General features: G+C 44.6%; 1 protein-coding gene across 3 annotated transcripts in view; it reads right to left on the bottom strand.

The window, feature by feature from the left end:
* The window catches only part of MASP2 (MBL associated serine protease 2), a 44863-nt gene that overhangs the window by 5981 nt on the left and 25738 nt on the right, over positions 1-13144 (bottom strand). For 2 of the 3 annotated variants that reach the window (XM_067567403.1, XM_067567404.1), the window contains exons 3-8: positions 12834-13011; positions 11715-11846; positions 4304-4500; positions 3580-3727; positions 2449-2567; positions 1141-1219 (exon numbers count right to left, since the gene is read on the bottom strand). In XM_067567403.1, coding sequence (XP_067423504.1) covers positions 1141-1219; positions 2449-2567; positions 3580-3727; positions 4304-4500; positions 11715-11846; positions 12834-13011 — 853 coding nt within the window. Of the gene's footprint in view, positions 1-1140; positions 1220-2448; positions 2568-3579; positions 3728-4303; positions 4501-10055; positions 10291-11714; positions 11847-12833; positions 13012-13144 lie in introns of those variants that run through there. The other variant, XM_067567405.1, reaches the window with a different exon arrangement.

Consider the following 13144-nt stretch of genomic DNA (forward strand, 5'->3'; position numbering starts at 1 on the left):
CTACTATAGGGTGGCCATCTGAGACGGGAGTTAATTGCTATAGCTCCTTAGAATGCACTTTGAAAGCTTCTTGAAGGGAGCCTTTTAAAACTAGAGAAGACATTTAAAAAATAAAAATAGTAACCATTTTCAGTGTTTGTGCATCGACTCTTGTACAGTGCTAATCTGCAGGGAGCAGTGCAAGACCTGTTTATCCAAGATTTTTCTTGGGGTGGGTGGCGGAAGAGATTGGGTGGTGAATGTGTGCAAAAGTTTTGGTAGTGGGTTAAGTGGATTTATTGAACTATTTTCTGAAGAGTGAATTATAATGCAACCAGATTGCTACCTTTAACTTTTGTTTTATAAAAAGGTATGTCTTTTGAGTGCTTAAAGCAGGTAAGCCCAAGGCCTCACAAGGAAACAAGACATGCATTCTAATATAGATCAGATCTACTATCTAATGTATGTCGTACTGCGTGTTGTTCATGTAGGTAATTGTTACGACACACAGCTCAGAAAGACGTATGGATAAATCTAGAAGTCATACTGCCAGAGAGTTCTAAGCTGCTTATAATGGAAGAGACTATACCTAACAGTTATTAGCACAAGAGACTGAGAAGTAGGACTTTAGGGTTCTATCCCCACTTGCTAGTGACTTGCTTCATGAGTTATACCATGGGCCTCTTACCTCACTGTGTCTCCATTTATACACCTACAAAATGGGTATGCCACTACTAACAGTACCAGCTGGTTGTTGTGAGGATTTGAACTTACTTAACACAACATAGTTGTAATTTGTGTGGGGAGGTACTGAGCAATTGGAATAGTTTTACCTCTCTGATAATAGCCCTGATATTCACTAAGTCTGGACATCTGTAATGGAGTTTCAAAGTAAACTAACTTGGTGTTGCTACCATCATCATTGCTTTTTAAAACTTGCTTTTGGGGGGAAAATCGAGACAGCTTCCAATTTTTAAATATGAAATACAATTGAAATAATGAAAGGAGTGACTTTAACCCAACTAAAAAAAAAATCAAGCCTATATTGCCTCCTACATCTTTGTATTTATTAAGGCAATTTTATATTCTCTGTCTGACAGAAGAATTAAGTTATTGGCATACTGCAAAGTGGAAGACTTGTAAATATTAGTGTTGACTTACTGATGCACTTTGCCATTGGCTTGTTCCAGGAACCACCCTTTTGACATTCTGCTTTAAAAGACTTCAGAACCTGTTCATTCTACAGGAGGGAAATAGGAAATAAGAATCTATTTAATTCTCTAAAATGACTCACTTGGCTTCACTAATAATATGATGTTACTTATTGGGAGAACGTGTCATATACTTATTTATAGGGTTTTTTGCTCACTGACATGGAATGAGAAATATGTGTAAAACAAAATTTTATAGGTTTGTGATGCTGTTCTCAGATGTCCTGCTTTGTTCTTAAACAGCAGGTATATCATTTTAGTGAGAGGAAAAGGTCGTTCCTATCCTGCACTCATCTCAGATACAAACATAACCTTTCTTACCAAGATTTGGTGGAATATGTGAGGGTAACATAACACTTCTGGAAACTTGAGACTTACTTTTGTTTTGGAGTGGCAGTTCTACCCACTTATGCCTGCCTTGTGCTCCTAATGGTTAGTAATGGAGATGGCTAAAGTAATATAAAAATATTTCAAGTAAGAGCATGCTACATCTTCTGGGTTTTATCTATTTCAGTACATGAACACCCCCTTTATTGCATCTCATTTTGATCATTCATTTAAACCAACACAACTTAGATGCATTTAGTTTTCCTGGTTTGTACATGAACAGCAATGTCATCGAACTGTTAAAAGCAGGATAGATTCTAGAATCTTAGTGAATATATAGAAAATGGAGAGAAGACCATTAATGTGCGGCTAGTAAACTTTTTATATTGATCCTGAAGAGGAGTGTGTGTGAAACTATATAATAAGAGCCGAATTGTTATCTCAAAAGCTTGCCATGAGTGTGTGCAGTATTTGGAATATCTTCAGAAATTGCCCAATGAACACTGAAGTTGAAATGCTATATAACTGAATGTAAAATGTCTTCCAGTGCAGCAATAGAAATCAAACACCTAGTTTTAAAAACTTTCTTTGCAGATGTAGTAACAATTTAAAGAACTTGAAAAAAATCATTCTATTCCATGAAGGCAACGTGGTAAACGTTTTAAAAGTTATTCTCTAGCTCCCAACTCAGTTACAGACAAATCTATAAGTGATGTCCAGAGAGCTTCTAAATCTGGACATTCAAACTGGACCACAATTGCAAGATAACTAATGCAAACTGTGTGTATAGTTGATGCACATACAGTTACAGTAGGAGCAGCACAGAAGTTAAATTACAATGTACAGTGGCTAAATGGAGAGAAAACACAACTAATCCCACAGATTAACCTCCCTAGGGAAATCAGAAAAGGAGGAACTGTGGTTTACCTACTTCCAACAGCACATATCCAGTATCACAGGACAGAGTGTAGTAGTCTTTCAGGATGTATTTTGCTTGCACTGGGTTGATGTGACCATGGGGTGGTGCTCTAGGACTGGGGCATGGCAAAGCTATAGAGGGATAAAGAACAAAACATTATTCTTCCTCTTGAGGTGGACTCTAATATTTGTTTCTAAAGACACCGTAAGGAAAACAAATACCATGTTTTATCCTCGCAGGGTCACTAAGACCAAAAGAAAACATTAAATGGAGAAGTGTATAAGCTTGCTGTGTTGTAATTAGCAACTTCGATTCTGGGCGACACAGGACTGACTAGTCTTCCTGAAGCTGTGGCCTGAAGGGCATCACTGTAGCCTAGACACTAATTCATAGTTCTACCAAGCAGGGTGCTTGTTTCTTTAAGCCAGAGCCAGCCCAGACAATTCTGACCCTAGACCCGAAGAGAATCTCACCATGCGCTGGTTTTCCGGATCTCCTTGAGGGGTTCTACATTGGCTAATGAAGCAGTGAAAACTAAGTATGAAACCAGTTTGGAACTGTTTGCTTGCTTTTCATACCTCACTGGAATGACATTCTGGGAATGTTCTGCAGTTGAAAATTAAGAAGGGGGGAAGGAGGTCTCTTCAGGGAAGCATCAAAGATTCACTGTGTGGTGGTATAACAGAGCAGTAGTAAACAGCACTGCATCAGTTATAATGCTGTACACCTGGGCCTTTGGGAACATCACAGAGATAGAAATTCCCTTGCTCCAAAAGCGCAAGCCCTCACTACTTGAGCTAAAGGCGAATCACCATTTAGCAGCATAAAACCTGTGAGATACAGTTGATTCCATCCAGCATCGAGAAATTGTACACTTACACAGTAACCAGTTCATTACAAGATCAAGCTCCTGATACAGCAGGATGTGCAGGTTAGTTTGAAATGAGTAGTTTGGCAATACCGTCAACAAAACTGATCTCAGAGAAATATCCTTACTACTGATCTTAGCCAGAAAAGTGACAGAACAAGAATGTAGCAAGAATTAATATGAGCATAAAAAAAATTGGCTCTGAAATCAGCATCATCAGCTCTGCCTCACATAGAAAAGCGAGATTTACAAATGGCAAGAACTGAGCTACCCACCTGTTGAAGTGTATTTGATCTTCCAACCAGTGTGGTCTCCGGAGATATCTGTAGTGAAAGTAATATCCACAACATTGCTACCTGTCTCAATTTTTGGAGGTGTACTCTGCCCACAGAACGGGCCATATTCCTTTTGCGGGGTTTTAATCTGAAATAGTGAGAAGAGTTAGACAACCATGCTTCACCCATTCAATGGCACCTAGATCATCTAAGAAGCATACAACTTTACTTCAATATGACATCCAGGTAGGGACTGTTCAGGCCTTTAACTGTGGATCTCTTAGGAAATGATCATTTTTCTTAAATGTGCAATAGAAACTTAAAGTTGTAGGTAAGTTTAATTGAGGGCAAGTCATCAATAATTACATAGATATCAAGCACCTTTCATCAAAGCAGCTCAAAGTTCTTTAGAAATGTTATTAAGCCCCCAACATCCTCATGAGGTAGGTATTATGTCCATTTTACAGATAGGCAAGCTGGGGCTAGAAGAAGTTAAGTGACTAGCCTGGGACCGCACAGTTAGTTAGCGGCAGAACTTAGGACAGGCTCCTGGAATTTTGGTTCTTAGTCACCTTATGAAAGTGTGTTGTTCTTGCTAATGTTCCCAAATGAGAAAAACATAAAGGGCAAAGGATAAAGGGTACGATTTGAAGACAGTGCAGCAAGTGAAGAAAGTGCGCTCAGCCGCCAAGGCTGTGATGAAAACCAATGAGACACAACAGACCTTAAGGGCATCATAGGGACACACTGCTTCCATGTGAGTTTCCACATTAAAAGTTTCCACAAATTCGAGGATGATCATGAAGCCATCTTCCACCCGGATGGTGTAGCTGCAGCTGGAGAGTTTGGGATAAGGCTTGGGATAATTGGGGCTGGTGATCTCTCCAGCTCTCTTAGTAAAAGCATTGTTTTGACACTGAGCTAGAAGAAAAAAAAACAAAAATGGTAACCATGGGTAATTTTCCCTAGCTGTATCTCCTCATATGATAGGGATTGCAGGTTTTCTTCTATATTAGTCTCTCTCCTGGAGAATAGTTTTCAAATAGTTGCTCTGGACACCAGGGAAGGAAACTGTGGGTGGGAGGGTAGTCTTACCAATGTCCCTAGTCTGGATTTGTCCCTGTTGCAAAAGTCACTAGATCTACCAGTTTGGGCATAGTTGGAGGCCCAGCACCATACAGCAGTTCTGCCTCAGAAAAGGTACCTTGATGTGGGCAGGGGTTGAGTGGGACAAAGAGGAGGAGTGATAACCTTAATAGCCAGGGTGTTGCAGGTCAGTATTAAGAGGCAATGGTAGAGCTCTGGGCGTGCAGCAGTGGCTGGCTGGGAAATATTAGAGCATGACAAAGCAGGGATGTAGGCAGGAGTGAAACAGAGAATCTGTAGGTCAGGTCTGAAATGCCCCAGCAACACTAAGTTGCTAAACGTGGCTTGTCTACCATATCCAGACTGCACATCAAAGCTATCAGTCCCTCGCTTCCAGAAGCCTCATGATACATCTCATCCGTCTTCCTTATTTTGCCAGAGATTTAAGACTTATTTTATTCTCTGGGCAAAACCAGCTGTGCCCCTTGGTGACATGCTTGGAGCCACGCTGCTTCCTGCTGAAAAGAGACACAGGCAGGAACAACCAGAAGTGCCCTAAGGCCTTCTGCTTGTTGATTGCTGTGAAGTGGTGCTTTGATCAGCTGGGCACCAAGGCTTTATGATGTGCTGCCAAGAGTCAGATGAGCAGCTTCCTTTAATTAATAGGGAGTGATGGACCAGTTGATAGATTTGGCATATTTTTCAGTCCAAAGCACCCCTGGTGAAGCTAAATTAATTATTAAAAAGGGAGACGGTTTAGCTTTCTAAACATATCCTTAGGCCCACAGTGCTAATCCCTGTCAACGAAAATGCCATCACCCCTCCCCCCCATAACTAAACACAAGCAATGCTCTAAAACAGAGCTTGTCTTTCTGGTTGCCCTTTGTGATTTGCATGGTCTATTTAGAGGGGAAGCTTCTCAGGTTAGGGACTGTGTCTTGTATGGTGCAGAGCAGGCTTGTGCTGCTTAAATAATTCTTGGGTTTCCTATGGTACGATTGTAGGCTCCTTATTTTGGAGAATGAAGCCTGTTCTCACCTGACCCTCAATTATACAACAATCCAGTCTGCGGCTACAGTAAGCACTGATGCTTAGATTTAAAGTGTAAGTTCTTTGGAGCAGGGATCATCTTTTTGTTATGCATTTGAACCCTGCCTAGCACAATAGGGCTACCACAACACAAACAGGAATGTACTTTGGGCCCTGCTTACATTTCTTTTAGAAAGATAGGACCCTGCCCATGCCAGCTGAAATTTCAGAACCATAACTCTGACCAGCTCTTCTGGAGAAGCTCTGAGCAACCACTTTTAAATCTACACGAACCTATCCATCACCATGATACCTGAGCAGCAGTGTATATTATATTTCAAATCCCTGAAGCGGCCACCTTTGCATCCAAACATCAGAGAGTAAAACGCAGATTATTAGGTTACTCTGTCATGGAACCTGAACACACTCAATGTTGAAGTCCTGGCTGAAGGGCCTGTCCTGCTTGCAGGGTGTATTTGCTTTTGCCATGAAGGAGTGAGGAAGTTCTTTGGTGCACTAAGGTGCTGGGAGTTTGTCAGCTGACTCTGCCTCTGACCTTGCAGCCTGCTGCTCACTGTGTTTAAAGGCAGCTTTAGTTTCCTGTGGCTGCTGTAAAGGAATCAGCTGAGCTGTATTAGAGGCTGACACCAATCTCTTCCTTCCAATCCACACTTGAGAAGAATAATTGGCAATTGCTTTTTTCCTTAAGTCATTACCACATTTTTTCCCACTAAATGGATGGCCCTGTAATTCTACGGTCTGTGCCTCAATTTATTAAAGCCTTTGGTGACTATTAGAGAGAAAACTAGGACCCCATGGTGCTATTAATCTTCTGTGATATGCTTTCCCAAGCCATTGATGGCATTGCTTACAGTATTGATTGGGAGACTTTGGGTTCCTTGCTTTGCCAATAGGAGCTTGGGGAAAAGTAGCATGACCACATCCTCACTTTCATCCATAGCAAGGCCAGAACAAGAAGAAAGTCCTGTTTAATACAAAACTTTAACTCCTTCCTGGTCACAAACAAGGGAGTAGAAAATTGCTTGCTGTTTAAAAACTACATTTCCCTGGTATCATAAGAGGCTGGGTTAATCCTATCACCCTTATGAGTGGGCATAAAACAGGTGGGAGCCAAGCTGCAGTACCCTTGTAGCCTGGAGAAAGAGACATTGCGTGTTCTAGTACCAAAGATCCAATACTTAACCTGCACAAGCCTTCACCTTGCCTTGCATCTATTGCATGGTTTAGGAATACCTGTGTGGGTGAGAATGCAGGACAGGACCATCTCAATTACAATGACCTCTGTGCTAGGCTGCTTGATCTTGGCTCCCAGTTGTTGTATGTGGGAAATTATATATTACATTTATTGTAATTATTATACTAGTCAAAGTAGATTTCAAATACTGGGATTATTTAGAGAAGAGACTAAAGGGCAACATGATAGAGATAGCTAAGATAATGAATGGTACAGAAGTGGTCAGCTGGGCTCCCATATAGTGTGCATGTATTATCTATCACCAGGGTATCCAAGGACTGTTTACCATCTCTCAGAATACAAGCACAAAGGGACATCTACATGAAATTAAAGGATAAGAAATTTAAAATCTGATATAAGGAAATACTTTCCAAAAAGATGTTACACAGAATTAACTTGTGGAACTTGCTGCCACATGATGTTTTTAAAACAAAGAGTTGAGTGAGATAAAAGCAGACTAGACAATCACAGTCATACTAATGGCTCAAAATGTCTAAGGGAGATCAATACAGGACATAAAGATGCCACCAATTGCCCAGCGTTAGGAAGGAACGTCCTACAGAGGTGTATTTCAAAACCGTGGATTATGAGGGATTTATACCATTCTCTGAAGCACATGGTACTGACCATTGTCAAAGACCGGGCACTAGACTAGATGAACCATGGGTGATCCATTAAGAAGATTCCTGTGTTCCAGAATTGCCCCCAAAGATTTTAATTTCCTACCATAGCACAAAGAAAGTGTTTGTGGAGAAGCTCTTTGGGGGCAAGAATAGTTTATTTGTACTGGGTTTGTACAGCACCTAGCACAATGGGCTCCTAATTTATGACTGGGATCCCTTGGTGTTATAGTACTACTAAGAAGAGGGCAGTGCCAACATCTCACTAATTCAGAAACTGGATCCTCAATCTTAACCTTGTTTTGAAGGACTGAGGAAGAACAAAGACGGAGGCTAATTCATTCTTCATGCTCACTTAAACCTGGCTCCTTTGAGCCAAGAGTGTCCACTGAGACTCATTTTGATTGGTGGTTTTGCAACAAGACAGTTTGGGGACATCTGAGCAGACACCAATAAACCCTCTTGATGTGTAGCCACAAGCAGCAGCTAAAACCAGCTGACCAGACAGGAGCAGACATCTCAGGAGCCACACCAAGGGATTTGTAACTTGAGGATGAAACATGTTAGGACCTGTTCCACTTTTCTATTCAATATCTCCTCGATGTGGCCACAGGGAGCTGCCTTTGAAAGGGTTGTATTTTTGCTTCACAGATCTGCAAGTGAGAAACTCATAAACTAGCCAGCACAAAAAGAATCGAATAATTTTCAAACAGTTCTCAGCAGTAATGCGGTCCCTGGGTTTCTCAGATCGCCCTTTTTAGAGCTGCCCAGAGAGCGCTCTATTATACTTAGCCCGTATTTTATTAGTCACAGTGAGCTGTTCGCCAGAGACTTGAACTCTGAAAAATGAGCCCCTCTAAACTTGTGAGCTGAATGCCACTGGCTTACTCAGTTTCTAACAAAAAGTGGGTCGTAAATCATGCCATTGAGCCACCAGAAAATCTCAAGCTGCTCTAAGCATGGAAGCCAACAGAACTACTGAGAGTATGAAGCAGCCTTCAAGACAAGATCAAGTACATCAGGACAGAGCCTTGATACCCATGAAAGAGCTAGTCAATCTAAGATTGGCGCTGTGATCTCTGTCTAGGTTTGCATATAGCCTTCATCAGAGCATCTAACCACTTCACACTCATCGGGGGGATTACCCTCAGAACACCCTTGTGAGGTAGGGAAGTGGTGTTGTCCCCATTTTACAGATGGGGGACTGAGGCACAGCATAGCTGAAGTGACTTACCTAACGTCACACAAGAAGTCTGTCACTGAGCCAGAAACTGAGCCCAGGTCTCCCAAGCCTGAGTCTGATATCCTATCTATTCAACCAGCCTTCCTCCCCGACTTCACTTAGAACAGAGATTTGGTGTATGCATGAACTGAGCAGAGAAGAGCAGTGATTGGGGTAGAGAGACTGAGCCTCCAAGGAGTTGTTTTAAGTTTTGGAGTTTTTTTAACTTCAGCAATTAAGAGGCTCCATGGCCATTAGCCAATCTTTGGGCTCATGAATTTGCTGATCTTTTTTAATTTAAAGCCTGGCTTTATCTTCAACTGGGTTTTCCGGGAGCCTCTCAGCTCCACCTGTTAATGTCCCACTCACATACAGAAAACATGGACTGGAACATGGCCAGTGAACACCACATTGGGGTTACCTAACCAGCTACTGTGTTACCTTGAAATAGGAAAGGGAGGCATGGATCAATGCTATGGGGATAGTAGTGGAGACTGCACCCCAGGAGTTCACCTACCCAGCTACTGTACCACTTATAAAGTAGGAACTGGGCACTGGATGGAGCCACTGATTAAATCCTCCTGGAAACAGTCACCTCTTCACTCCGCTGTTTCCAGGATACTATCTTTGTCAGAGGCAGACAGAGGACACATGGCAGCATATGAGATGTTCTTGCTCAGCTGAGCTGCCTTGTGCCTAGACTTGAAGCTCCAGATCTGTCAGGTGGGAGATGGGGCTGCTTTCCCACACGCAGCAGACAGACACTGCTCCCTCAAAAGCTGGCTATTTTGCTTACACTAACAGCTTCATTTTTATCTTTAGCAAAGCACCTGGAGCTCAGAGACTATGCAGAGGGCTCATCAGATCGCACCATTAGAACAGGGTTGGGTTTCTAGTGGGAGATGTGGCTAAAGTCGTAACGTTTGGGTCCAGATCCAGATTTTCCCCATGATATTAGGTTGCTCAGAACTGGGGCTTTTGGCTTGTCTGATCACAGACATGAGGTTCTCTCTAGGAGTCTGAACAGATCCAATTTACCCAGTGTTCGGGGGGAGAGGGGTTCAGGCCCCATTCTAGTTTAAGCACTTTGATCAGTCAAGCAAGAAAAGCCCTGTGATTAAGAAGAGAGGCAGTCCCATCTCTAGGTAGCTTTAGTGCCAGCAGGCCCTCGCAAGACCAGGACGGCTCTCTCTTATCAGCCTCTGCCTTATCTGCCTTCTCCCTTCCTCAGCAGCACGTGGTAATGCAAAGAAATGATGGGAGGCTGCAGCTGGCTTTAGGAACAGGAAAGTCCATTTTATTGTCTGCAGGAGACAGGTCTGGAAGGAAGGAAACCGAGACATGCGCAAGCCACTAATCAGCGAGCAAGCAGAGCCCGTGGCCCTCTGTCTGACTGTGACATGCAGCTATGGGCAGGTCAGGAAGAAAGGCGAGCCAGCTCTTCCAAGCACATCTGTCTTGATCTCTGCCTATGCGAGGAGAAGCTTAATTATCTCACACTGGAAAATAAAGGAGAAAGAGAATAAATAAATAAGAGGCCAGCCAACATCAGCCTTCCTGGATTGGAGCCAAAAACTCAAAGGGGCAGTTTCAGTAGTCGTCATGTTTCCACACAGACCTTTGGAGCCCAGTCCGAGGGATGGCATGAGCTCAGCGCTTGCAATTTTAAAATCAAGATGGGAGATGTGCTTTAAAATAAAAACAAACCCAACTATCCCTGTTGTTACAAACCTTGGTGTGGGGAAGAGGAGAGGGGGCTGGGTAGCAGGCAGGAGTTAACAGTGCACTAGAAATACACCTGAATCACAGAGTCTGGCTACTGAATTGGACCTAAACGTCCCCAAAGTTTGGGGATGTTTGCAACAGACCAGACAGAAACACTAGATCCAGATGTGGGCTCGAGCTTCAGTTTACATCTAAATCCATATTTAAGGGGTGGAGAAGCTGGGTCTGCTGTGTCAGTCCTCGCCCACCTCTACTGAGCACAAAATGGCCCTGGTTTTCCCCAGCCCCAGGAGTCAGCTCCAGATCGGGGAAGCTGCATGCAGCAGGGGGGAATCTGGCGCCAGGAGTCTGCACATATTTTGCTGCTGGCAGAATGAAGCCCGAAGTGTTGATCATTGCACTGATTCAGACAGACACTCGCTCCTTATTGTCAGATAAACCTTCCTTCAGCCTCACGTGCAGAGCAGCAGAGACAGCCAGCAGCAGGCTAGGTAAGCCCTGCCGCATACCCCCTAGGGCAGGGGGAGCTGTGCTTGGCCGCCTTGCCTATTTAAAAGGGTGGGCTATTATGGCCAGTGTCAATACCATGAGGACTCTGTTATTCCTCAACTCGTGACCGTCAGGTAATAGCAGGTAACATTTTTTCTCTGTTTGAATTAGGACTCTGCTGTCATTCGTCAGCAGATAGTTCCTTCTCGAAGCAGCCCTGAGCTCCGGTCCCCAAATGCCAGAAGACTCAAAAGTATTATCCACCGCAGCACTCGGAAGGCAGGCATGCTGGCTGGAGGGGTCTGATGGGAGCAGCCGCAGGGCAGGCTTCTTTCCTCCAGCCAACCTGCCTAAAACCTGACCTGGAGGGATGATTTCTGGCCGCGACTGGGACTACTCTAACCTCCACACTTAGCTAATCACTGGCCTCTCTTCTGAGACTGCTGACACCAGGGCTAGTGAATGCCAGGAGTAGGATGCCTGAACAGCAGGAGCTAGACTGAGGTTTCCTTGCACCCTGCCATCAGCTGAGGCATCTGACTCTCACCTGTACCATCATTGTGATTTCAGCTGGCCTGCAGGGGCCATAAGCCAGCCTCTGAACTTGGCCACAGCATGGGTTGCTTACTGAGCTGGTCACTGAGAGGGACTCCTTTTCTTAGTGGGAGGTTTTAGCCCAACCAGCGCCTGGGCAAAGGGGCAGACTCACCTGTGCAGGTCCTCTTGTTTTCATGGAGGACATAGCCGACCCTGCAGCTGCAGTAGAAGCCGCCCAAGTAATTATGACAGTGATGGTCGCAAAGGGGTTCATCGTCAATCAGCTGCTCACACTCATCAACGTCTAGTGGGTTGAAACACAGCAGCTTTAACTGACTACTGCGGGAAAGCGAGCTCTTGGAGCTGTGTGCAGGAATGAAATGCAAAGTGGGGGTAGGTAGAAACGATGGGAAGGGGTGAGGACAGAGCAGAGACTAGAGACCCTTTAAACATACTCTGTGTATCTGGGCCAGTCGGGTGTTTCTTGGTATTCATTGTAAAAGGTACGCTGGGGCTTTCAGAGGCACCTAAGTCAAGCAGGAGCCCAGTTCCCACTGGAAGTCAACAGGCCTGGTGCTCCTGAATCATAATGGGGCTTTTGAAACATACTTCTCCCTCCCCTTACATTTTACAGCAGGGCGATCCCCTGCTCTAGGCACCATATGCAATTCAAAACCAAACACCCAATGTGATTGGATGGTCCTTGAAGAACACAGGGGATTCCCCCCTCCCCAAATACCACCTCCGCCTGGCCTGCTGTGACAGTGCTTTCTTGCATAGGCATTACTGATGCCGGCTCTGCACTCTGTTCTCACACGAAATTCCTGCTGTACTCCACTGTCCTAGGAAGAATCTTGTTCCTAACACTTTGCTCTTCTCCAGCGCTGTCCATCTGAGGAGCTCACACGTCCTTCACAGAAGTTAACTAGCCAGCGCAGCAGCCCTGGGTAGTCAATGGGAGTCTTCCCAGCTTGTCCATGGGGGAAGAGGAGGGGTTCAGAGAGGAAAAGTGACCTGCCCAAGATCACACAATGAGATGTGGCAGAGCTGGGGACAGAACTCAGATGTCCTAAGACCCAGCCACCTACTTGAGTCACTACCCATAACAAAAACAGCTGTTACTAACCCAGCAGGCAGAGTCTCCAGTCACCTGGGAAGCACTGTCTCCTTTAACCAGACCCTGCTGCTAGCAGACAGATTCTGCGTGAGGTCAGGAGGGGTGCTGGCCCTAGTGTAGCTGAGTAATTGGTCTCTCTACCCCTCCTTCCCCATTGATGGGCCTGTCTCTCACCTTGAGATGCATAGAAGGCCTCGAAGCCAGTGAACTGGTTCTCGTTGGAGTAGTCGGATCTGAATGTCACAGTGAGGGTGTTGTCAATGGAGTGGTACGTCTTGCTGCCCGGAGCCTCCTCGGTGTCTGTGCTATCGCGTCCGCACAGCGTGGCCACTAGCTTCCCACCGGAGCTGATCTGCAAGGGAATGGATGGGTCAGTCACGTTTACACTCAGCTGCGGCCTCTGCTTTCGCCCCCAGCCCAGTGCACAGAGCCCAATCCTGAAACCAGGGAGACCAAGATCAGGTACTGGTGCAGGGCCCCACCCA

The sequence above is a fragment of the Emydura macquarii genome, unplaced genomic scaffold (genome assembly GCF_026122565.2).
Source record: "Emydura macquarii macquarii isolate MOO-44397 ecotype Brisbane River unplaced genomic scaffold, CSIRO-AGI_Emac_v2 contig_2768, whole genome shotgun sequence".
NCBI classification, from domain to species: Eukaryota; Metazoa; Chordata; order Testudines; family Chelidae; genus Emydura; species Emydura macquarii.